This window comes from Propithecus coquereli, unplaced genomic scaffold, assembly GCF_000956105.1.
Source record: "Propithecus coquereli isolate 6110/MARCELLA unplaced genomic scaffold, Pcoq_1.0 Scaffold153, whole genome shotgun sequence".
Classification (NCBI taxonomy): domain Eukaryota; kingdom Metazoa; phylum Chordata; class Mammalia; order Primates; family Indriidae; genus Propithecus; species Propithecus coquereli.
In genome coordinates, this window is record NW_012139747.1 from 6,905,893 (window position 1) to 6,929,576 (window position 23,684).

Here is a 23,684-nt window from a genome sequence, read left to right on the forward strand (position 1 = left end):
TTAGACCTTTGAGGTCCTTCCAGGACGTCTACAGTCCCTTGCCTTTTTGTTTCTCTGACGGTTTTGCAGGACGCCCTCTCCCCATTCCTTTTCTGTCCCTTGGCGCTTTCTACTTCCTGCCTGGCTAACCCTAACCCTCTCCTCTTTGTGACCCTGGAGTCTCCTGTAGCCCCCGATGCCTCCTGTCCTCTGTGCTACCCTCAGAACTGTCGACAGGTCAGAAGGCCAGCCAGACGTCTGGGGCTGTCCTTGGCCACCTCGGCCCCGCCCCCACCCTCATCCCGCCCCCCGTGGCTCCCTTTGGCCCAGCCCCGCCCCTCACCGGTCTTGGGGTCCACGGTGAAGTGGTGCTCGCCGTCCAGCAGGCTGTACACCAGCCGGGCGCTGCTGCCGTACGTGGGGTCATCCGCATCCGAGGCCATCACCTGCATCACCGACGTGCCTGGGCCCGGGGGACCAAGCGAGATAGGCGTCATCTGGGGCTGCTGTCCCCTCACCTCTCCCCACCCCAGGAACCTGGAAGAGGACACGCTGGAGACAGTCCCCATCCTCACTCTGGGTCCCAACCCGCTTCTTGACCCAGGGCCTTCCTACTGGCTCAAGCACCGCTGTGGAGTCTGACCCAGGTTCAGATCGCCCGTGGGTGGCTCCAGGCTGTGGGACTCTGGCGAGGAAAGACAGCCTCTCTGAATCTCAGTTCCCTTTTCAGCAAAATGGGGATAATCCTAGTCCTTGGTTCACCAGGTTGAGGGAATAAATTCTAAACTCCAAGCACAGAGCAGCCTCTCAAGGATGGTGGCAACAATCGTTGTCACCAGTTAAGGTCATCACAGTCAGAGCCAGAGCCAGGACTGGAAACCAGGACCTGACTCCCAGCCCAGGGGAGTCTTTCTACCCACTCCAGCCCCTCCCGATTCTTCAAGGGACTTCTGTGTCCTCTCTCCCACCACGGCAGTAGGGGACAGCCCAGAGGGACAACTAAGTTCACTGGGGCTCAGAGGCCAGTGTCTCTTGGCTTGTGGGCAGGAGAGTGGCAGCACCAGCTTTCCCTTTGGCAAGTAGCTGGCTGTGAGCCCTGGTGCCCTCCTCACCCCTCCCCTGGGTGCCCAGACAGCCCACCCCCCGACACACGCACTTCTCCTCATGCTCTGCACGTAGGCTGCTGGGGAGAGTATAAATTGGATAAAAGTCCATCAAAGAGCGGCAATTAAGTTATTGATTTTCGACGCTGCCTCATTAAACTGGGAGCTTCTTTCGGCCTGTCCCAGAGATGGCTCTAATTTGACATCATGTTCAATTTGACGAAAGCAGGCTTGGGACGTGAGACTGGACCAGTTGGGGGTGAGGGTAAGGGAAGGGGAGGGTCAGATGGGGCAGCAGCAAAGCCGTCTAGTCCATCCAAACCTTTCCAGAAGGAAGGGAATGAGGTGGAAGACCCAAGAGGGAGTCTTGGGGGCTCAGGATATGACCCAGAGGGGAGGAGACTGAGGCCCCACTGCAGGCAGAGGCCCTCTGCTGGGTGCCCTGCTGGCGGGGCGGGGCAGGGCCCTCCTGGGGCTGGGGTGGGCTCTCTGGGCCGGCAGGGTGGCATGCTGGGAGGTGAGGCTAGTTCACTGCCTGGCTAATGAGTAAGACCCTGGAAGTGCTATTGCAGCAATTCTGCTAAGCCCGGCCCACCGCCTGCCTCTCCCACCTCCAGCCTGGGGCCCTCGATCATTCCAGATAGACACATGTATTTATTTTTCACTCTTTTGCATTTCTCATTTCCCTCTCCCGTTCCCCCTCCCCGTCAGAGCCTCCTAAACTGGCCCTGCAATGCGCCTCTCTCTTTGGCGGCTCCAGCTCCACGTCAACCACATCGGAGTTGCCCGGGGAAGCTGGGGAAGGGGGGTGGGCAAGCCTCCTCCCTCCTCCCGCTGGAGCCCAGGGGTCTCCTAGTCAGGGCCAAGAACATGGCCCCGGGTGCCTCCTGACTACACAGAAAGAAGGAAAGGAATGAACTCCTGGCGAGCACCCACTGCACACTCGGCTCAGCCACTTAAACCCGTCACCTCGAATCCTCATAGCATCTCTGAGACTCGGAGTGGGACCCTCTAATGTTACAGGTGAGGAAACAGGTCAGATGATGGAGGAAAAGATTTGACTGAGGGCACAGAGTGAGGAAGTGGTGGTGGGATTTGAACCCAGGACTCTGTGATGCCACAATCCTTTTGGGAACCAATGTCAGCACAAGCACATTGACTCTGGGGCTGGTGACCTGGGGTACTGAGTCACAGTCAGCGATGGTGCTGCTGCTTAGTAGAAGTTTAACCACAGACATGTCAGGAATCCCTTTGTGCCTCAATCACCTCATTTGTGAAACGAGGATGACAGTATTACCAATCTCCTGAGATCATTTCGAGAATTCAAATACACACTATTTCCATTTTCAGCACTGGGGACAGTGCCTGGCCCATGCCAAGAACCCAGTGGTGATCGTTGTCTCGGGAGGCATGGCATGCCAGTATACGATGGCACGATTACGCCTCCCCCTCACAGAGGTATTGAAATGGCAGAGGATACATAAAGCATCAGGCACATGGTGGCTGTGCAATAAATAGCAGCCGTTGTAACTGTTATGCGAGAGGGTCTCCCTGTGACTCCCCTCTGCAGGATCCCCCCACCCCCCGAGCAAGGCACAATGCCGGGCTGAGCGACTCCCCAGAGACACAGCTGAGCTCTCTCTCTCTCCCTGGCTGCATCCCAGGAACTCCCGAGGGGATGATGGAATCATTTCCCCAATCCGGGATTCTTTATTGCAGCCATTACAGTTAATGCCGACACGTGGGGATGGTGAAGGGTCAGTGATTCACCACTGGCTCCCCAGGCCCCATGGGAACAGCTTCTTCAGGCCACACAACCTCTCCCGCCTCCTTCACAAGTCAGCAGCTCCCCGGAACTGCAGACAAAAGGGAGCCAGGCTCGTGGCTGCTGTGGACCACCTCGGGGTCATCCCCCATACGCGTGGCAATTTACGTTTTACAGTGCTCGTCGTGTCCACCGTTAGACCTCACACCAACTCTGTGACACAGATGCAGGGGTGTGCTGGCGAATGTCTGATCATTGGCTCCCAGGGGGTGGCGGGGTGGCGAGAATGCCCTGCTTTATGGTGTTTGCTGATTTCCATGGTGTAAATACTCCAGTCACGACCCAATTTCAAGCTACCGATGTGATATCAACTGGCCCACAAAACTCTTGAAAACCAATATGGGGCTCCCGTGAGCTGGTCCAGCCGACTCCAGCACACCCCTGCTTTGTTCCCACGCTACAGCCAAGGAGACCACTATGCACAGTGAAGGGTGCAAACAGGAATTAATATTGCGACCCATTATTAATTATATATCCTTATTCAATAACAATGATAACGATAAATTCCATTTATTGAGTAACTGCTCTGTGTTAGATACTATGATGTAAGCCCCGATGTATATTATCACATGGAATTTACAAAATAAAGCCTTGAGATGGGCTCTGTTAAGATTTCCACTTTACAGATGAGTAAATGGAGGCTGAGTGAAGTTAAGTGTTAACCTCCACTGTCCTCATTTGTGAAATGCGCGTAACAGCACTACCAAACTCTCAGATCGTCGTGAGAACTCAAATAGATTTCCACGTTCAGCGCCGAGGACAGTGCCTGGCCAGGTTCATCAGGCAAGGAAGTAGAAGCAGGATTCAAACCTGGGTGGATCTGATGTCAAAACCCACATGTATCCTGCCTTAAAGGTAGGAAGAGGGGTTGACTGGAGTAGAAGTGGAGAGGCGAGTGAGAAGGAAGACAGAGATAGCGAGAGGGAGAGGAGAAGAGGAGGGGAGGGGTGAGAGGCTGAGTTCAGATTCTCCTCCCCTAACTGCCAGAAGGAGGGCTGGGCGGGCTGGGATGCGCACTTCGCTGTCCATGGTGCTGCCCCCCAGCCCTTCCGCTCCAGGCTGGAACAGGAAGGGTTGCCCAACTGACTCTTAGGCAAACAGCATCTCAGGGCCCAGGGAACCATGTGGAATGTTAGATGCGGAAAGGCTGGCCCTTGGAGAGCACAGAAACTAGTGGTTCTCGACTTGGCAGCACAATAGAATCTCTTGAGAGCTTTAGAATAAAACAGATGCTGAGCCCGTCCCCGGCCAATTAAACAGGACTCTTGGGGGTGCAGCCCGGAAAAAGGTAGTTTTACAAGCCCCAGAGTGATTCTAAAGTGCCTCCCGGTTTAAGAGATGCCCTAGACCCAGCCCCTGATGGAACTGATGAGGAAACTGAGTCACAGAGGGGTTCAATGGCTTTCCCAAGGCCACATCCTTAGTTAGTAGTTGGGAAAGAGTCGAACTCAGGTCTGTCTGGCCAGCATGCTGCCCTCCCTGACTGACTGAGCCCGTACTGAGACTCACACCCAGAAGGAAGCAGCCAGGGTGACACAGGCCACCTGGTCATCAGAGCTCCTCCCACCAAAGCCATAATGAGAAGTCAGACACTCCCGAGAGGGGACGCCCCTCACATCTCTGTGGAGACTGGGTGGGCTTTGGTGTCACAGAGTCCTGGGTTCAAATCCCGTGACTTCCTCACTCTGTGCCCTCCCTCAGTCAAATCTTTCCCCCATCTGCACTGTTTCCTCACCTGCAATATTAGAGGAGCCCACTCTGAGTCTCTGAGATGCTAGAGGATGAGAGATGATGGATTTCGGTGGCTGGTGGAGTCAGGTGTGCAGCAGGTGCTCACCAGGAGTTCATTCCTTCCCCTTCTCTCTGTATAGCAGGAGGCACCTGGGGCCGTGTTCTCGGCCCCGACTAGGAGAGCCCTGGGCTCCAGCATCAGGAGGGAGGAGGTTTTCCCACTCCTCATCTCTGGTTTATCTGGTGGCTCTGACATGGTTTGTCATGGAGCCAGACTTGGAGCTCGTGTCCTGGTTCCCAGGTCAGAATTCTTTCCTTTCTTATCCCTTAACCCTTGCTGTCTGTAAGATGCGATTGAGGCTGCAGGCTCGGGCTCCAGACCCCCCAGGAAGAGCCCCCGCCGGCTCTAGGAGGGGGTGGTCCTTTGTGGAGTGGAGCTCAGGGATTGCAGACATAAATTCTCATGCGGGCCCTGTCCTCAGCTTTGTGTGGCTGTGGAAAAACTACTTGATCTGATCGGGCCTCAGTTCCCCTTCTGTAAAATGGAGATAACACTTTATCACTTCTGCCTCCCTGGATGTGGGAGACCCCTTAATGAGAGAAAGAGATGAAGCACTTTGGAAAAGAATAGAGTGCTCAACTGAGGTGACCAAGTGTCATTATTATGAAGACGTTTGTAATTATCATCATCCTGCCTCTTCCCTACCTCCCTTTGCCGCCCTGCCGGGCCTGGGGAAACCCTAGGCTCACATTTAGCTTCTCAAACGTTTATAAAAAATGAGTCCCACCCCCTGCTGCTGCCAGCGCCGTGCGGAATGCTTTCTATTAAAAATTAAAAACCACTTGTCGAGTCCCCGGGAACGCTCAGATTACACAGGAAACAAGCCCCTTCTCAAACTCCCCCCCTCTGCCCTCCTCCCAGCTCCGTCTTGGATCGTCACTTACAGCGCTGGCCGGCGGGGCCGGCTCTGACCCTGCCTCCAGCCGCCCGGCCAGGGCAGCCTAATGCGGACGGATGATGCCCAGGAGACGCAGGCAAGTGGCTGCACGGAGGAGGCAGGTCCAGAGACCAGTGACAGAGAAGGTGGTGCGGGGTGGGGGGGTGCGAGGAAGCGGGTCAGAGATGGAGAATCCAGGGTCAGGCGGACAGAGATGCAGAAGGACGGACAGTGGGACAGAGAGAATTTGACAGAAAGAGGTAGAAACACAGAGGTTAAGTAGGAAACCAGAGTTATACAGAAACAGAGATGGAGAAAATGGAGCAGAGACAGCGACGCATGTGAAGTGGGGTGGGGCGAGGGGGACGAGGGACAAGGAGCAGAAAGGCGAGGTGTGGCCTAGGAGGTGAGGGACCCCCTATGCTGCAAACGCCCTTCTCCAGGGGCTCCGGGGAACTCCCGGACACCGCCCCCCATTCTTTCTTTCCTTGTGGATCCTGGCCGTGGACTTGCCCCTCCAGGCAGTCCTTGAGTGTGTGTGCATCTGGGACATCCCCTGAGAAAGATACTCTCCTACCATCCCAAATCGAGACCTGCAAGTTCTTCTGTCCTCTCCACATTGACATGGGGCCCTCGGTTACGTAGTCTAGTGACCTCGTTTCTTTGGGACAGCAGCATAGCATCCTTCTGCCACCGGCAGAAAGAAAATATTTTTTGCTCATGATTCAGTTCTATCCATTCCCCCAACATCTACAGAGCACCTACCATGTGCTACACCCTTGGAGGGCAGGTTGGTAGCTGTACCACCTTGGCACCCCAGTGCCATGTGGGCACAGGGCCCAGGGTAGAAGGGGTGCTCATGTTTGTTGAATGATTTGTTGATGGAAAAGACAGAGAGAGACACGGATACACACCTCCCTGTCCAGATCGCCTGGGTCACGGGGCCAACTCCTGAGGGCCAAGGCTTTTGCTCCTCTCTGCCGCCTCTCCCCCACCAGAAACCTCCTGTCCCGTTCCCCCAGCCCGGGTGGTGAGCGCCAGTGCCGTTGCTAGGCAAGGAGATATTGCACATATAGATCTTCCTGGACTTTAATTAAAAACATCTTTAGAAGTTGTCTCTGCAGAGGCCAGCGATTGATTCCTGGCTTGGGCCTGAGGGCTGCTGAGCCACACTCTCTCGGCTGCAGACGGGACAATCGGAGGCTCCCAGCCTGCTGCTGCCCTCCCAGAATGAGCCCCTTAGGGAACACGCTGCCTCCTGCCTTCCTCCCATCCTCTCTGTCCCCATCCCCCCAAGCACTGGATTTAGGAATCAGACAGTGGGCTCTCCCACCCAACTTTATTTTCCTTCCCCTCTTGAGCCTCAGTTTCCTTAGCTGTAAAATGGGGGTGTTGTCACTTAACCCAAGAGAGTGCTGGGAAGATGAAATGAGATTAGGGATGTGAAAACAATTAAAGTCCTGTGAAAGAAATGACAGTTTTGCCAAAGGAAGCCATAGATGCCGAGTCAAGTAACTTGGATTCTGATTCCAGGTTCTGGGACTAGGTCTGGCTTCAGCTCTTACTGTGGAGTCTCAGACAAATCACTTTATCTCTCTTGCATTTATTTCTGCATTGGTAAAATGAGGACACTAACACCTGCCCTGCTTATTCCCCAGGATTGTGAGAATAAAGGAAAATAGCTCTGTGAAAGCGGTGTTGGCTGATAGCTATTATTTAGTGAATGTCCCAAGAAGCGCAGGCGGTACTACCAAGCAGTCTCTTCCCGCCTATTAAAGATGCTGCTCACAGAGGAATTGGAACACATGGAAAAGCGGCTGTGGCAGGGCCCCCGCACATTTCCACGGTCCACTGCACCCCAATCCCATGGTCCAGAGTGTCAGTTCTATGGCTTATACGCCACCACGTTCTCCTTCCTTTGCTTGTGGCAGACATCACTAATCCACTGTGGCATTCTTCTATGCTGAGCCTGAAGGAGACCTTAGACTGCTTCTTGGCACAGCCTTATAGCCACTGCCAATTGGTCAGGGCGGGCACAAGAGGTGAGACTGACATGCCACCACGTTGAGGGCAGGGGTGGTGTCTTGCATCCCTACATACCTAGCAAAGTGCTATGTGCATTCCAGGCACTGAGATGTGCTCATCGAATTAAAAGCACCTACTTATTTCTCTATCCTCTGTGGGGCTATATAGAAAGTAGGTGCTAATAAATGTTTGCTCAGCTGGGTGACTCATCTCTGCAAGCCCCGCAGAGCCAAGAACATCAGAGGCCTTGGATATAATGGGTGCAGATAAACATTTGTGGATTTCATTCAATTACTTGGCTTCACATCCCCTGCAGTGCCCAGGATAAAGTGGTGGTTAATAAATGTGCATTGTATTGAATTTCTCATTTCTGTATCTTCAATAGTGCCACATAGAGCATCTCGCACATAGCTGGCAAGTGGAACTGGGTGTGGGAGACCCGTGAAATCCTTTCGCTGTCCACTGCTTAGGTGGTAACACGCTAGGGAAGGGATCTGGCTCCCCTACATTGAAAGATTATCTGGACCAACTCTTCTGCATCGATGCTCGCTCTCTTGTTGATTTCATATGGCCTCACACTGCAAATTCCCTCTCTCTGCTGATGACTTTCAAAGTTGTATCTCTAGCCCTGTCCCTCTCCGGACATCCAGGCTCACAGGCCTAACTGGCCCCTTGACATCCCCACTTGGGCTTCCAGTAGAGGTCTCGATCTTAACATGCCCAAGGATGAGTTCTTATTCTGCAAACTCGCTCTTCCCAGAGCAGTGCCCGTCTCAGCCACAGCAGTTGCATCCATCCTGTTGCTCAGGCCCAAAACTTCAGCATCGTCCCTGTCTCCTCTGTCCCTCACTCCCACATCAGTCCCCACAGACCCCGCTGGCTCCGCCTTCAGTGTACATCCGGAATCCCATGTCTCCTCACCACCGGCACTGGTCCAGTCACCTCCTCGCTCATCTCCCTACTTCCAACCTCGCCCCTAGAGTCTGTTTTCAACATGGCAGCCAAAAAGTCATTCTTTTAAAATACAAGTTGGGTCATGTCACTCCTTTGCTCCCTATACCACTCAGAGTACAACCGAAAACCTTTCAATGGCTACCAAACCCTCCATGATGCAGCTTCTGGTGCCTCTTCTGAGGTACCTGGACACTCTCCCCCTCACTCACCCCCCCTTCAGCTACACTGACCTTCCTGCTATTCCTCAAACATGACAGACACACTGTGCCCCAGGACCTTTGCACTTGCCCTTCCCCCTGCCTGGAACATTCTTCCTCTAGCTTGATAGTTCTCCAAGTGTGGTCCCAGACTGGCAGCATCAGCATCGCCTGGGAATTTGTTTAAAATGCAAACATTTCTAACAGCCCACACCTGCTGAACCAGAAACCCTTGGGGGAGGGAGGCAGCGCATTCCGGTAATTTGGGCGCACAATAAAGTTTGAAAGCCATCGTTTCGCGTAGCTCCTCGGTTCCCTTCCTCCGGATCTTTGTTCAAACGTCCTCTTATAGAAAGAGAGGCCTCCGCTGGCCCCTCTGTCTAAAATAGCACTCCCCTCAAATCACTCCCAGTTCCCTTATTCGGGGCAGCTTTCACACCTCGGGGCAAATTGCACATTCGCTTGTTTGTTTCCTTCCTGTCTCTCTCCCTGCTGTAGTATGCAGACTTCCTAAGCATCCCCAGTGCCTGGGACAGTGCCTGGCACGTGGTAGGCTCTCAATAAACATCTGTCGCTTGAATGAACCCCCTCAGGGCTTAGCAGGGAACTTGGGGTCCAAAGGGGGTGGGAACCTGCCAAGGTGGCTGGAGGAGCCAGGCCTCCTGACTGCTGGCCGGCGCAGGCCTGCTTCGCTGCACTGGGCTCGGTGTGGCTGGCGTGCCCCCCTCAGAAGCGTGGCTCGCGTGGCTCATCGGAGGCCCCCGGCACACTTCCCTTCCCTTTTAAGCTGTGAGTGGTTTAATTTGCGAGCGCTGCTGCCTTTCATGTCCTAAGCTGCGTCCCTGCTCCCTCTGATCTCGGCAGCTGCTGGGACCCCGGTGCCGCTTGTCCGCCCCGCCCTCCGCAGCCCAGATCAGGAGGCTCGGTAATTGTGACTGATTTTCAAAGCCGCCTGGAATCTCCGCAAGCACCCTGGTGTCAGATTTACTTCTCCTTCAAAAAGTTGCTCAAATGAAATAAACTAATTTGATTTCCGCTTCTCCCCTCCCCCTCCTCGGGTTCCCCAGCTTCTCCAAATGGAGTCACCCTGCCTCCCGACTCCTTCCCGAGTGGAATGTGAGCGTTAGCGGCCCGGGAGAGGGAGATGGGGCGGGGCTGCGTCTCTACTAGGCTGGCGCTCACAGACTGGGGGCTGGCTCTGCCTCCTACTCTCTGTGTGACCCTGGATGAGTCCTTGCCCTTTTCTTGGGCTCAGTTTCCCCACCTGTGAAACAAGGACCCTTTCCACACCAACAGCCTGGGGGCCAAGCCCAGGAGCTTGCTCCATCACTGACTTGCTATGTGACTGTAGCTGCATCTTCTCTTCTCCCTGAGCCTCAGCGTTCCCATCTGTTCAGTGGGGATTCTAACATCAGTCCTGCCACCTTTCAAGTTGCAGTGAGAGGGCAGTGGTGATGAAGCCACCACGGTGGACACGGGGCTGCTCCTCCCTTGGCACTCCCATCCCCCACCATTCTCCCCAGTGCATCAGAAGGAGCTTTCTAAAAGGCAAGCCTTCCCATGCCACCTCCTTGCCCTTCCCAGGCTCTTGCTTCCTTCTCTAGCATCAGCTCACACCACCTTTCGGGCCTTTTCCATGCAGAAACGTGCAGGTCAGTTTTGGATGGAGGGAGAGAGGGACATGTCTTCTTAGGCCGGTGCTTAGCAGGGAGCTAAGTTCAAGCCCGGGTAGGAGGTTCTGGACCTGGGAGGTCAGGGACCTGCGCTGCCTGTGGCTTGCCACGTAGCCTTGGACATGTCACTGTCTCTCTGAGCCCGAGTTTCCCCATTTGCAAAATTAATTTCTAAGCTCTCGCTGGCTCTGAAATTCCACGGGTCTTCACCATCGATGACTTCCAAATGTCCCTCTCCAGCCCACACCTCTCCACTGAACTTGTGTATTCAACTGCCTTGTTCGTGATCTCCACTGGGCTGCCTAGCAAGCACTTCCAGCTTAGCGTGTCTGAAACCAACGTCCTGATTTCCCTTCATCCCCCAGACCCCCTCCTCCCCTCTCAGTAAACGGAAATTCCATCTATTCAACTGCTCAGCTTAAAATCCTAACAGTCCTCCTTGAGTTTTCTTCCCCCCACACCCCGCATCCGATCCATTAGCAAATGTTTTCAGCTCCACTTTCACAATGGATCCAAAAGTTGGCCTCTTTTAACACCTCCACTAGTACCACTTTGTTCCAAGCCACCACCGTTTCCTGCCTGGATAATTGCAATATCCTCCTCCGGGGCACCCCGCTTCTGCCCTTGCCCTTTCCCCGCCCAACTATTCTTCATGACACAGCCAAGGGGTCCTGTTCGAACTAAGTCACATCATGTCATTCTTCTGAACAAAACCCTCCCCTGACTTAGCTTGCTCAGCATGAGAGGCAAAGCCTTGAGTCTGCATGATCTGGTCGCTTCTTCTCCTGGGGGAATTCAACCCCAGGGCCTTTGCACATGCTGTTCCCTCTGCCCAGGGCCCATGCTTTTGCTTCCTTCAGGTCTTTGCTTCAATGTCGCCTCCTCAGAGAGGACTTACTGGGCCAATAATCTATTTGTTTACTTACTTACTGCCCATCTTCCATGGCCAAAATGTCCCCCTCCCTGAGAGCAGGAAGTCTTGTCTACCTTTTCACTGCTGTGTCCCCAGTGCCTCGCACATTGTAGGCACTCAAAAAATATTTGTTCAGTGAATGAATGAATATACTCAAATACACAGGTAGCATATCACATGCATGCACAGGTGTTAAAGTACCCCTCGGCTAGCCGTGTGTGCACATCTGCACATGTGTGGCATGCACGTGTACATCAGGCACACATGGATACCCCCCTGTGCCCATATTCACACCCCGCTGTTCCCCACTCTCCCACCATCCCTTTGTGCCCACCTTCTCCATGGCCCATGTCCCCCTCTTCCCCTGTTGGCTGCCTGCTTATTACCCGCCAGTCTGCCAGATTTGGCCCAACCTGGGGAAGCTGGGGCTGACTGCACCCTCCGCCGAGAGCCCAGTAAGTGCCCCTCCCTCCCACAGAGCTGGGAGGTCCAGGGAGAGGCAGCGCCGAACCCTCGGCCACAGCGAGTCAGTGATGGAGCGTGGCCGGGGACCTGGGGCGGCTGCTCCCCGTGTAGCCTGCCTTGCTGATGACTTCGGGTACCACAGTGGGAAGGAGACGGCAGCTACTGGCTTGCGCCCCTCACCCCCTGACTCCAGTTTCTACCAGAGCGTCAGGAGCCCCAGGCTAGGTGGGGCTTTGACATTCGGGGAACTGTCTGGGGGTCCCACAGTGAGAGGAGGCAGAGTCACCCGCCCTTCAGTCTCAGTGTCCCGTTGCTGCGTGAATGGGTTTCTGAGTACGGCTGTGTCTGACGTCTTCATGCAGATGTGCGTTCGGTGTGTGTGCTTCCTTTTCCACACGTACAGCTGTGTGTGCGCAGCCCTCCTGCGTGTGTGCAGCCATACTCGGGTACGTGCAACCGAATCTGTGTCTGGGGGCTCAGCCATCCCTGTGCGAGTCTGTTCCGGGGGAGCTGGGTCTTGGTGAGTTGCGGCTTCCTTGCACGCAGTGAATGAAGCTGTCTGGAAGTTGTTCATCTGGCCGTGGCCACGTGTCTGCGGTTGCTCTCTAGTGGGCGGGGCCCCACGATGGGAATGCCTGGTGGTGGCTTTTGCACATGGCCAAGTCTGTGCAGACTCTTTGTGTGAGGGGTCGTGTGTGGCTATGTCAGGGTGTGAGGTCATGTCCGGATGTGTGGCTGGGCCTTGTTTAAGCTGTGTCCCTGCATGGTTGTTCCTGGTTGTAGCTGTGCCTGAAGATGGGACCGTGTCTGTGTGGGGGTTGTAGCCAAGGGCTGTGTTGTGTCTGTGTGTAGCTGGGCTTTCACGAAGGGCTATGTCACGGTGTCCAGCTGTGCCTGTATGTGTGACCGCGTCCAGATGTTGCCTGAGTTGGGGTTGCAGGTGCAGAAGTGAGCTTGGGTGTGTGGTGTTTGCATGTGTGACTGTGTGTGGGCGTATGACCATGTCCGAGTACATATACCACCGTGTCCATGTGCAGGGCCATGTCCATGTGGGGACTGTGTCCATGGTTGTGGCTGAGGTCGCGTGTGTGGCTTTGTCCAGGACGATAGCTGGCCCCAGGGGGCACCTAGGCTCATGTCTGTACCCTGTGCCCCGGGCCGGCAGCACCTGTCTCCCCTGCCCCTCCCTAGAGGATCAGTCACTCCCCTCCCCCGCAGGCTCTGCTTGGGACCTGGCAGCTCCCCTCCGCTCGTGGGCACGCCTCCCTGCCCCGCCCCCAGAGCCCGCAGCCCACCTGTGGGCGAGAGCTCGGCCACGCTGCCGATGTAGGGGCCGTGCAGGAAGCGGGGCTCGCTGTCATTGATGTCCTGCACCTTGATGATGAACTCCGACTCGGGCTCCAGCAGGCGGTTGGTGGCGCGATCCCGGGCCTGGGCCCGCAGCGTGTAGAAGGTTTTCTGTTCCCGGTCCAGGCGCTCCATGGCATGGATGTCACCAGTCAGCTCGTCGATCAGGAAGATGGTCCCCGCACCCTCGCCTGAGATGGTGTACTTGATGGCCCCGTCACCCTCGTCTGAGTCCGAGTGGATCTGGGGAGGCAGGAAGGAGGTCAGGGGGAGGCCGGGGAGGAAGCTCTTTCCCGCCTTCCCCCTGCAGCCCGCTGAGGGTCTGTCCCTGAGCACATCTCTTCTCCAGCACACTGAGGCCAGGGCAGCCGTGCTCACTGCAGTCCGGGTCTCGCTGTCTCTGGCCCGGAGTGTTTCCCCAGCCCTCCGTGGCTATCCCTGCTCCAGCCCCATCCCTGTAACCTACCTTCCCCTCTGCACCCAGAGCGACCGGCCTCAGAGGCAGATCTGAACATGGCCTCTCCTGCTTGCAGCCCTTCCAGGGCTCCCATTGCCTTTGTAAGAAGTCCAGAGCCACTTCCACACCTCTCTGGCCCTCAGCACGCAGAGCCCCGGGCTCCTAGTTTAAGCCGCTCGCCTCACTTCTCTGCCTGCTGAAAGCCTACTCGTCCCGCAAGGCTCAGCTCCAATGTCACCTTGCCGGGAAAGCTTTTCTGGATCCCGCCACTGCCACCTCCCAATTCCCCTCCAAGACCTCTCAGTACCTCACGCCCCCACGATCAAGCCTCCGGCCTTGCAGGAGGGCTGCAGCCAGCACTTCTCCAGCCTCGTGTGTGCAAATCACCCGGGAACTTGCCAAAGCACAGACTCTGACTCCTGGGATGCGGCCTCAGAGTCTGCATTTCTAACAAACTTCCAGGTCCACCTCTCCCTAGACTCTGAGCCCCAGGAGGTTAGGGGTGGCTCTGACACATCTAGGCATATGGAGAGCCAGGCTCGAGACGCGGCACATGGCGAGGACAGGGAGTGAGGGAGGGGAGAGAGGAGAGGGGACGCAGCCCGAAGGGGCACCCACATGCACCGGGCGCCATGCTAAGCAATTTATACAAGTATCCAGTTCAGGACTCTTTTAAAAAACCTACTGGAGTAGGTTTTACTATCCTCATTTTAAGGATTTTTTTTCTTCTTCATTTTCCTACTGAGATCAGAGAAGTGGGATGATTTCCTCAAGGTCAGACTGCTGGAGGAGCTGGCCTGGCCCACAGCCCGGGCTGCCTCACCCAGTCCTAACCCTCTGGAGAGGAGCCCACGGGAAGGGACAGGCAGTGCAGCCTGGCCTGGTCTTGGCTCTGGCAGCATCTCCCTGTGTGTCCTTCCCCAAGGCACTGCACCTCTCTGGGCCTCGGTTGCTTCAGCTGTAACATGGGAATCCGGACAGCACATCCCTCCTGGAGCTACTGAACAGAGAATCTGCATGAAGCCCTTAGCAGCTGCCAGGCACCATGTGACATTTATATTTCCCAGCCAGTGTGGAGGGGACTGCCCACAGAATGGTGGCCCAGCAGGGCCCCATCGGGCCCGGCAGGAATCCTCTAGGTGCTAGATCATAGAGAAGTTCAAGGGGCTGAGCGCTGGGGCGGGGGAGAGGGACTATTTACCGTAGGTATGGAGGTTTTCTACTATTTTAACAACCGGTGTAACTACACCCATTTGTACTGGCTGAAAATCAGCCCTGCCTGAGACATAATAAGTGTCCAATAAATGATAGCTATCGTTATTATTATATTATTACTAAATGTTACCTATATATAACTGGGATTCAATTCAGGCACCATTAGGCTCTGGATCCCAGGCTGTTCTCACTGCTCTGAGATCTCTTGGGTGAAGAAGCAGCAAGAAGCCTGTTTTCTTGCAAACAGAAACACCTAAGTCCTTATCCTTCGATGCCCAAATCTCCGAGGCAGCCCTGAGCACAGAAACATCCTTCCCGATGAAGCCAGTGACTCTGAGTGTCTCTCTAAGCTTCCGTGGAGACGGGACGTGAACAAGAGAATCCCTGAAGTTCCTTTCCGGGCGGGGCGCAGTGGGCCCGGCCCCCCCAGCAGGAGAACAGGTGCCAATGAAGTTGTCACGAAGGGGGATGAAAGCCCATCCCCTGCCACGCAGGGGGAGCCTGGGTATAAATTCTGCTGGTGGAACTTTGTGTCTGAAAGGTGGATTATAGAAGTGCCATTTGGAAGATTGAATGGCCCATAAACATTTTCATATTTCATTAGCCGATTAATGGGCATCTCTCTCTTTTTGGCGAGTCTGCTGATTCTCAGCAGAAATTGCGGGGAGTAAATGGAGGCGTCTGGTGGAACCTTTCTGGGTCCCTGTCCTGTTATAGATTGCCCCAATTAATGCCCGTCCTGGGCTCCACTGAGAAGCCTTCTTCCTGTCCAGTTACTGTTAATAGATTTCTCATAAGTGGCTGGATTGTAAAAACCTCATAACTCAGTTTAATGCCCCCAATAAAATTATCTCGGGACGTCAGCCCTGAATCACTGGCAGTGCTGGGGATGAGGAAACCTGTCTCTCCTGTTTGCTGTTTATGCTTTTCTTCCACCTTTGATCAAGGGAGATGGGATGGGAGAGGGTGAATTTGTTCCCTCTTGGGTGTTTCTACCCACTTCCCAATCAGATCTGTTGTCTGCTTATTTAATGAGCAAACATTTCTGAGCAGTGTGGCAGGATAGTCACTATTTGGGGGGGATGCTTCACAGCTATAATCTTGTTAGCCTTTGTTGTTGCCCTGTGAAACATTATTATTCCCATTTGTCAGATGAGAAAACTGAGGCACGGAGCGGGGAAGTCATTTGCTGTGTCACTCAGCTAAGTGTGGGAAGCCAAGCTCCTGACTTTACCACTCACTAATGTTGTGACCACGGGCTTATTAATCTTACCTCTCTGAGCACTTGTTTTCCCACCTGAGAAATCAGAGCCAGCCTTGCCTGGCTCAGGTGTGGTGAGGATTAAATGAGAGCATGTTTGTAATGACCTGAACACTCTGTAAATGGCTGTTTCCTTCCCTGTCTCCCGGGTATTCATCCTGTCCCTGCAGCCCTTGACATTTTAATTCAGACCCCAGACAGGGATCACTGACGAGTGGGGAGTGGAGAGGAGAGCGTGGAACCCAGCGGTGATGTCATCGATGTTCTTCTGTGAAGTATGACACACAGCTCATGCTGGGGCCCGGTGGCTGATCTCCGGGGACTACAGAGTCAGACAGGGCCAATTGGCCTGGGCAGGCGCGAAGATCTGGGAGCTACAGATGCGGCTCCTGGGCTGGGGCTGTCTGCCCTTCCCTGCCCGCCTGGGTCCTGGCTCCGGAGTGGAGAGGGAGCATCTCTGGCTCTGCCCTAGGAAGAGATTTCTCAAGGCGCTCAGCTGTGAGTGGAGGCTGGAGGATGATGCTCTCACTTATTGAGACCTACTACGTGCCAGACACGTGTTGCAGGCTGTCTGCTGAAATCTAACTTGACTTTGTGGAGTGTGTTGATGTCTCCCCATTTTCTAGGTAAAGAGACTGAGACAGGCCCAAGTCTGTTTGACTCCAAAGTGCAGGCTGGTCCTCCTGCAGCCCCTGGAAATGTGGTTAGTCTGCTTACAATGGCTCTGGCAGAGAATGAGGAGACAAGGAGAAGGACTGGGTGGGTGCGGGGCCGTCGCTGGGTCGCACTGCTCGGGGAGCAGCCTTGACACCAGTCTTCACCCTGCACCCAGCAGGCCTCTCCTCTCTGAGCCTCCGTTTCAATCACTTGGAAAAGAACCTCAAATCACAAATCAGGACAGATGATGGGTTTGGGGTCAGGAGCAGCTGGGTGCCAGCTTCGCCTCTGCATGGCCCTGGGAAAATGGCTATCCTTCTCTGAGCCTCAGTTTTCTCATCTGTAAATGGGACTGCTTTCCCATAGATTCTGAAGATTCATGGATAATATATGGAAGCTCCTATCACATAGTAGGTGCTCAATGTAGATTCCTCCCCTTTTCCTACCCTGGTCTCAGGAGGGGTTAAGGGGTCACCTAGTTCACCCCCTCGCGTTCTGACATGAGAACCAAAGACTCTAATCCTGACCCATTGGAGGCGCAAGGGCCATCATCCGACACCTTCTCGTTCTCTTAGATTCATCTCGTTTCCTCCTCCAGGCAGCACTCTCAGATACCCTCCCATTTGGTCAAAGAGCCCTCATCCCTCTCTGTCCCTGCCCCCTGCACATGCCCCTCTACTCCACGCACCCCTGTAACACCTAGTGTTGCCCATCTATGTGTCCCCAGCTGTCATGGGCCTCAGGGCGTGGACTAAATTTGATTTGTCTCTGTTTGAAGTCCCCACACCTGGAACCCTGGCAACGCCTGCAGAGAAAAGACAGGGGGTGGGAGAGTTGAACGTGGGTGGGTGCGCGCACGTGCACGCACTTGAGAGGGTGAGACCACAAGCTCCCTGCGGGTGTAGCACGGGCTGTTTGTTCCCATATCCCCAGCCCCCAGCACAGGGCACAGCACCAAACATCCTGAATAAATGGATAATGAAATATACAACTGTCATTAGAATCTGCCACTGTCCTCTGGGATTCTGGAGGATCCAGCCACTCCGATAAATCCCGGGTACACGTGAGCTATCCTGGGGACGGCAGTCACCAGGAGCCTATAACGCACCAGGCACAGTTCCGGACCCCTTAGTGCCAGCTCAGTCATGCCTCGCAATGACCCCGTGCATCAGAGATTATTCAGACTGGTGAACTGCAGGTGCAGAGGGCCCAAACCCTACCTAAAGTCACGCAGCTAACAAGAGGCAGCCCCGAGGCCTGTCTGACACAACATCCGGGGTTCTTGCCGCTACATCAAGTGTGGCCGGCCCTGGAGGAGAAATGCTCCCCCCAAGCCCCATTCCTTGATCATAAACAACATGAAAAACACAAGAGTGATGGTTTCTCATCCCAGGGGGCTGAAAAATGGGATTTACGAGGCCATTAATTACTTCCTCCTAATTAAATCAAAATTAAATTCGAGCAGAGTTACGTTTCCCTTATTAAAGACAATTAAACGGACAGTGCGGCTACGCAAATAAAATGAGCCCAGGATTTAAACGGAAAGCAAATCAAATAAAAAGCCTCCCCCGGAATGAGGGGTCTGTTCACGCCTGTGCTACTCGTAAACCAGGAGTTCATCAATTTTCTTTAAATATTAGCAACTTAATTAAATGTGCTCTCCTCCCCACTTTAATCCTGCCGTATATCTAAAATAGATCTCACCGCCCACAGGAGTTGGTCAGAAGTGCTGACCCCATAATTCTATCTTTTTTTTTAAAAAAAAAATTAAAAATCCTACAAAATCCACATCCAGCTGACAGAAGCCTCGGGGGAAATTATAGTTCGGAAAAGGGATTAGTCAAAGTACCCAGATTTTATGGAAATGCTGGGAGGTTGCTTTGAGGGTGGGTGTTGTGAGAAGGTGCAGGGGAGAGGTGGGCTGGGGCTACTGATGGGGGCAGGACTGAGGCGGGAGCTGTTTGTCTGGGGTCTCGGGGACAACCTCAGGGCCCCGTGGTTCCTGTGGGTGCCGACAGGAGCCTGGCGGGGAGTGATGGAGGAGGTCACTGTTGGGCGCCCGGGGTTCACTCTGTGGATGATGCTGTTGCTAGGCTACCTTTGGAATTTGACAAGGACGGATGCTCCGAGTGGCTCCCTGGGGTGGGTGGGACCAGGAAGAAGTGAATTAACTGAAACCAGGGTGAAGTCCTTTCTCCCGGAAGAGCGAGAGAGCGTGGTAGGAGTGTGTGTGTATGCACGCGCACACAAGCACGTGTACCTAGGCGGGACTTGGCAGGAAAGGGGACAGGTGGTTTTTAAAAGCCCAAGCTCATCTTCCTAGGGTAGGGGGTGGGCTAATGACAACCCCTCCTGCCCCCGACTACGGGGTGAAAAACTAGGATGTCAGGTTACCGAGAAGTCTTCTGGGATTTGGGGCAGGGGCTCGTAGTATCTGTGTAGAAGGTATACTCGAGGTGGTGGAACTACCAGGAGAGACTTATAATAATACAAGCTAATACTTTCCAAGCACATGCCGGGAGTGGGCTGCTATTCTAGGTGCTTGACATATGCTAACTCCTCGAATCCTCACCACAGCCCTTTGAGTCAGGTCCTGGTAATAACCTCACTCAACAGATAAGGAAACTGAGGCACAGAGAGGGTAAATACCATCAGCCTTCCATATCCACAGGTTCCGTCTCCATGGATTCAACCAACCAAGGATTAAAAATATTTGAATAAAACTGTGTCTGTACCGAACACGTACGGATTTTTTTCTTGTCACTATTCCCTAAACAATACAGTATGACAACTATTTATACAGCATTTACACTGTATTAGGTTGGATAGGTCATCTACAGATGATGTAAAGTAGTCGGGGGGATGCGAGTAGGTTATATGCTAACGCTATGTCATTGTATATCAGGGATGCCAGCAGCCTTGGATTTTGGTATCCTGGGGAGGTCCTGGAATCAACCCCCCACCGAGGGGCACCAAGGACGACTGTGATGTGCCAAGGTCAGAGAGCTCATAGCAGCGGGGCTGGGGCTGGGGCCCAGGCAGTCCGGCTCCGGTTACCTCCGTAAGCACACACGCCACCACCTCTCAAAGGAACGTAAGCATTGGGCAAACGTTTGCAAAGAGGCGGATACTTATTCCTCGTGCTTTTCTGGAGGTGGCCTTGAAAGTAAGAGAGTAGGAGGTCTGGGTGCAGGTGATGGAGGAGGAATACAGGAAGTCAGGACAGCAGTGGAATGCTGAGAGGTTGCTACGAGGGGAGGGAAAGTCCCCAGGCCCGGCACAGTGCTGGGCTCCACTGCATACAGGACTCTGGAAGTGAGCGTGGAGCTGGTGTCAGGAGACCTGGTTTTGTGGGTTGGTTCTGTCACTGTGTTGCTGTGTGGCCTTGGCATGATCTTCTCTGCCTCTGGGCCTCAGTTTCCCCTTCTTATCATAAAGGAGATGGGGGTGGGGTTTGGCTCATGCTGTTGGGAGGATAAAGGCTCGGTGGATGCAGCTGGAAGCGGTGAAGCAGCAGTTGGCTCTGCTCATCTTTTCAGGACGTAGGGGGTGGGGAGGCCTGTGCAGAGCCCCCCCTGCCGGGTGGACGACAGGGCCGAGGGGGCCTTAGACAACTATCTCATCTGACATTTGGGCAGATGTGTCACAGTTCTTCCCTGTCTCTCCAGGGTTCTCCGGGACCAAAGGCCTTTTCCCAGGCCTGCAGGTCTCAGGTTCAAATCCTGGCTAAGCCACTTGCCCGCTCTCCAGCTTTGCCCCTTCTGGCTTCGGTTTCCTCACCTACAAAAGGGAACGATGATTTCTACCTTGCAGCTTAAGGGTTAAGTACTTTATGTGGGAACAATAAAACGAACAAGCCACAAGCTGAATATTTTATGTTCCCAGTTCCTTCTTTAATCTTCAACCACCTTAGGAAGTGGGTGCTCGGAGCCCCGTGTTTACAGATCAAGAGACCGAGTCTGGGGGAGGGGGAGTGACGTGTTCAAGGTCAAGTGGTGAATGAGGGGACAGACCTTGGGTGTGTCTTTCTCCAAAGGCTGCGTTCTTGTCTACTCCATTAGCTACAGCCGGCACGTAACCGGCGTAGTCCCTCCTTCCCCACCCTCGCCCTGGTCCCCAGCCCGGCCATCTCATAGCCCCGGCTGGGAGTCAGCCGTCCTAGGCTCTGCCACTGGGTTCCTGAATTATTGTGACCGAGGCCCTGAACCTACCTGAGCTCTGTCTTGTCAAATCCCTGCTGTGCTCAGCCACAGGTGCAGAGGGGAAAGTAGCTAAGGACTAGGGATTACTCTGTCTAGACCAGAGAAAATCTGGGTTTCCTGCAAGTAAACGCAGAGGTTTGCATCTAGACTTTCCTCCTTTCCCTGTTGAGCATCCTGATCCCTGAGCCTCAGCACTGCTCAGCCTCCCAAATCTTTTTTTTTTTTTTTTTTTTTAGACAGAGTCTCACTGTGTTGCCCGGGCTAGAGTGCCGTGGCGTCAGCCTAGCTCACAGCAACCTCAAACTCCTGGGCTCAAGTGATCCTCCTGCCTCAGCCTCCCGAGTAGCTGGGATTACAGGCATGCGCCACCATGCCCGGCTAAATTTTTTGTATATATTTTTAGTAGTCCGATTAATTTCTTTCTATTTTTAGTAGAGACGGGGTCTCGCTCTTGCTCAGGCTGGTCTCGAACTCCTGAGCTCAAACAATCCGCCCGCCTCGGCCTCCCAGAGTGCTAGGATTACAAGCGTGAGCCACCGCGCCCGGCCAGCCTCCCAAATCTTAACTCGTGTAAGCACACAGGAAGCTCTCGAGTGGGTCTCCCCCTACCCCCGCTGCCAACCGAAACTTCCTGGAAAGTTGATTGGCCTTAACAAAAGCCAGAGGACCGTCCCTGAGCACCGCTCCACTTTCATGCCCTACGATCATCCTCTACTTGAACCCCTCAACTGCCAACGAGGCTCTGAATAAACCAGGCACCTGAAGGTGCCTGATGAACTCCTACTCATATGTCAAAGGCCAGTCCAGATGTTTTTTCTTCCATGAAGCCAGCCAATAGGTCCCATTTGATCAGTGCCAGGTGATGATTTGTGAAGCCTTTCATGTACCAGGGTGTCTCTGCCAATCTGGGGAGCCCCAGATGGCAGAGGCTGGATCTTGCCTTGGTTTCCCCAGCCTCACACCTGGGCCCCACAGGGCTCAGGGACTGAATGGATGAATAAAAGTCCTTCTCTGCTCCTTACACTCCTAGGGCACAGACCTTCAGCCAGACTTACCAGCATTTACTCAGAGAGTTTGAGAAAGTAGCTTTCACTCATTCATTCATTTAATGAGCAGTTTGCGAGCAATGTCTGTGCTAGGCACTGGGGATTTAATGGCGAGCAAAACAAACACGGTCTAATAGGAAAGACACATATTAATTACATAATCAAACAAACACATGCATAATTAAAGTGTTATGAAGGACAGATGCCGGGGCCTCAGGGGGCACGGAACTGGGGGATCTGTCCTGGCCTGGTGTGGTCCGGAAGGGCTTCTCTAAGCAAGTGGCATTTAGGCTGAGACCTGCAGTGCGGAGGGGCAGGAAAGAGCAGTCCAGGGGGAGGAAACAGCCTAGGCAAAGGGGCAGTGGCAGCAGATTGCATGGGCATTGGAGGGACCTCAGAAAGGCCACCCTCAGAAGGCTGGTGTGGCTGGAACTCAGGGAGAGGGGCACGAGAAGGGGCTGGAGGAGGAGCCAGACTTTTGTAGTCAATGGGATGGAATTCAGGCTGGACCCCACGTGCAGGGGAAGCTATTGAAGAATTTTAAGCAGAGAATGTGTGGGAGACGATCAGATTTGCAGACTTGTTCTAAATTCCACGTGCGTCCCTCTACAAGAGGGGCTGGCTTTGCCTACTCGCCTCTCCTCTCCAAGAGGCAAAAGGGAGGGAGACGGGAGAAGGGCGTGGGGTGGAGGAGGGGGCTGGGGTCAGGGCGCAGGTGTCTGCCCCTGGCCAGGGAGGCGCTGGAGGGAGGCACGGGGGAGAGGGAGCAGGGATTTAGAGGGCTGGGGAACTAGGGTCTCTTGCATCTAACAGTGGGCGTCCCCGGGGTCCCGGGGGCTGCAGCGGGCGTGGGGCCCCACTTTACCTTGCCCACGTACAGGGGCTCGGTGCCCGTGTACTCCTCCACCACGAAGAACTGGTTCCACACCCAGCCGCGCTTCACGCGGCCCGCGCCGAGCGCGCCGTCCTGCCGAGCCCCGGGCGCCGACGGCGCGGGCGTGCCCGCTGCCCACAGGCGCCCCAGCAGCGGCGGCGACGGCGGCAGCAGCAGCAGCAGGAGCAGCGCGGGCGACAGCGCGGCTCCCGCTAGGAGCCCCCTACCGTCGGGCCGCGGCCTCATGCTTGGCCTGCGCGGGGCCGGGGCCCAGGAGCATGGACGGGAGGCACCAGGGCGCCGCCGCTCGGTCGCACAACGAAGCGGCGCGGTGTCACATGGTGGCCTCAGCGCGGCCTCCGGGACGCCGCCCCCAACGGGGCACCCGGACAGGCCGGCTGGAGGGGGAGGGGGCGCGGCCGCACCCGGGGCATGGACAGCCCCCGGGGTCCCCGCCCGCGCCCCCCTCGCCGCGTCGCGTGCAGATCACCAGGCGGCGTCCCCGCAGCTCCGGAGTGGGCTGTGCGCCATGGTCCCCGCGCAGAGAGGGTGCAGGTTGGGGCCTGCCGATCCTTGAGGACTAGGGGCCTTCCTCATCCATCAGGAGCCTGCAAGAGAAACAAGAGAACTTCAGAGGGGGCTTTGTGTGTGGGGAGGCAAGTTGAGTCCTGTAGGTACTAATTAAACACCTACTGTGTGCCCTGCACTGTAGTGACCCACAGTGGTCCCTGTATTCTTGGAGCCCATGGTCTAGTAGGCGCCCCTCTCCCCCACCCCCTGCCAGGGATCCTTACTTTCTTCTCCCATCACACCCGCTCCCAC

The 23,684-nt window shown here is 54.8% G+C and overlaps 1 protein-coding gene across 1 annotated transcript in view; it reads right to left on the bottom strand.

The window, feature by feature from the left end:
• CDH22 (cadherin 22, type 2) overlaps window positions 1–23,108 on the bottom strand; it is a 70,938-nt gene extending 47,830 nt beyond the window's left edge. Inside the window, exons 1-3 of the mRNA XM_012640449.1 lie at window positions 22,854–23,108; window positions 13,099–13,393; window positions 323–442 (exon numbers count right to left, since the gene is read on the bottom strand). Of these exons, the coding sequence (XP_012495903.1) occupies window positions 323–442; window positions 13,099–13,393; window positions 22,854–23,108 (670 nt within the window). The remainder of the gene's footprint in view (window positions 1–322; window positions 443–13,098; window positions 13,394–22,853) is intronic.
• Window positions 23,109–23,684: the final 576 nt, after the last annotated feature.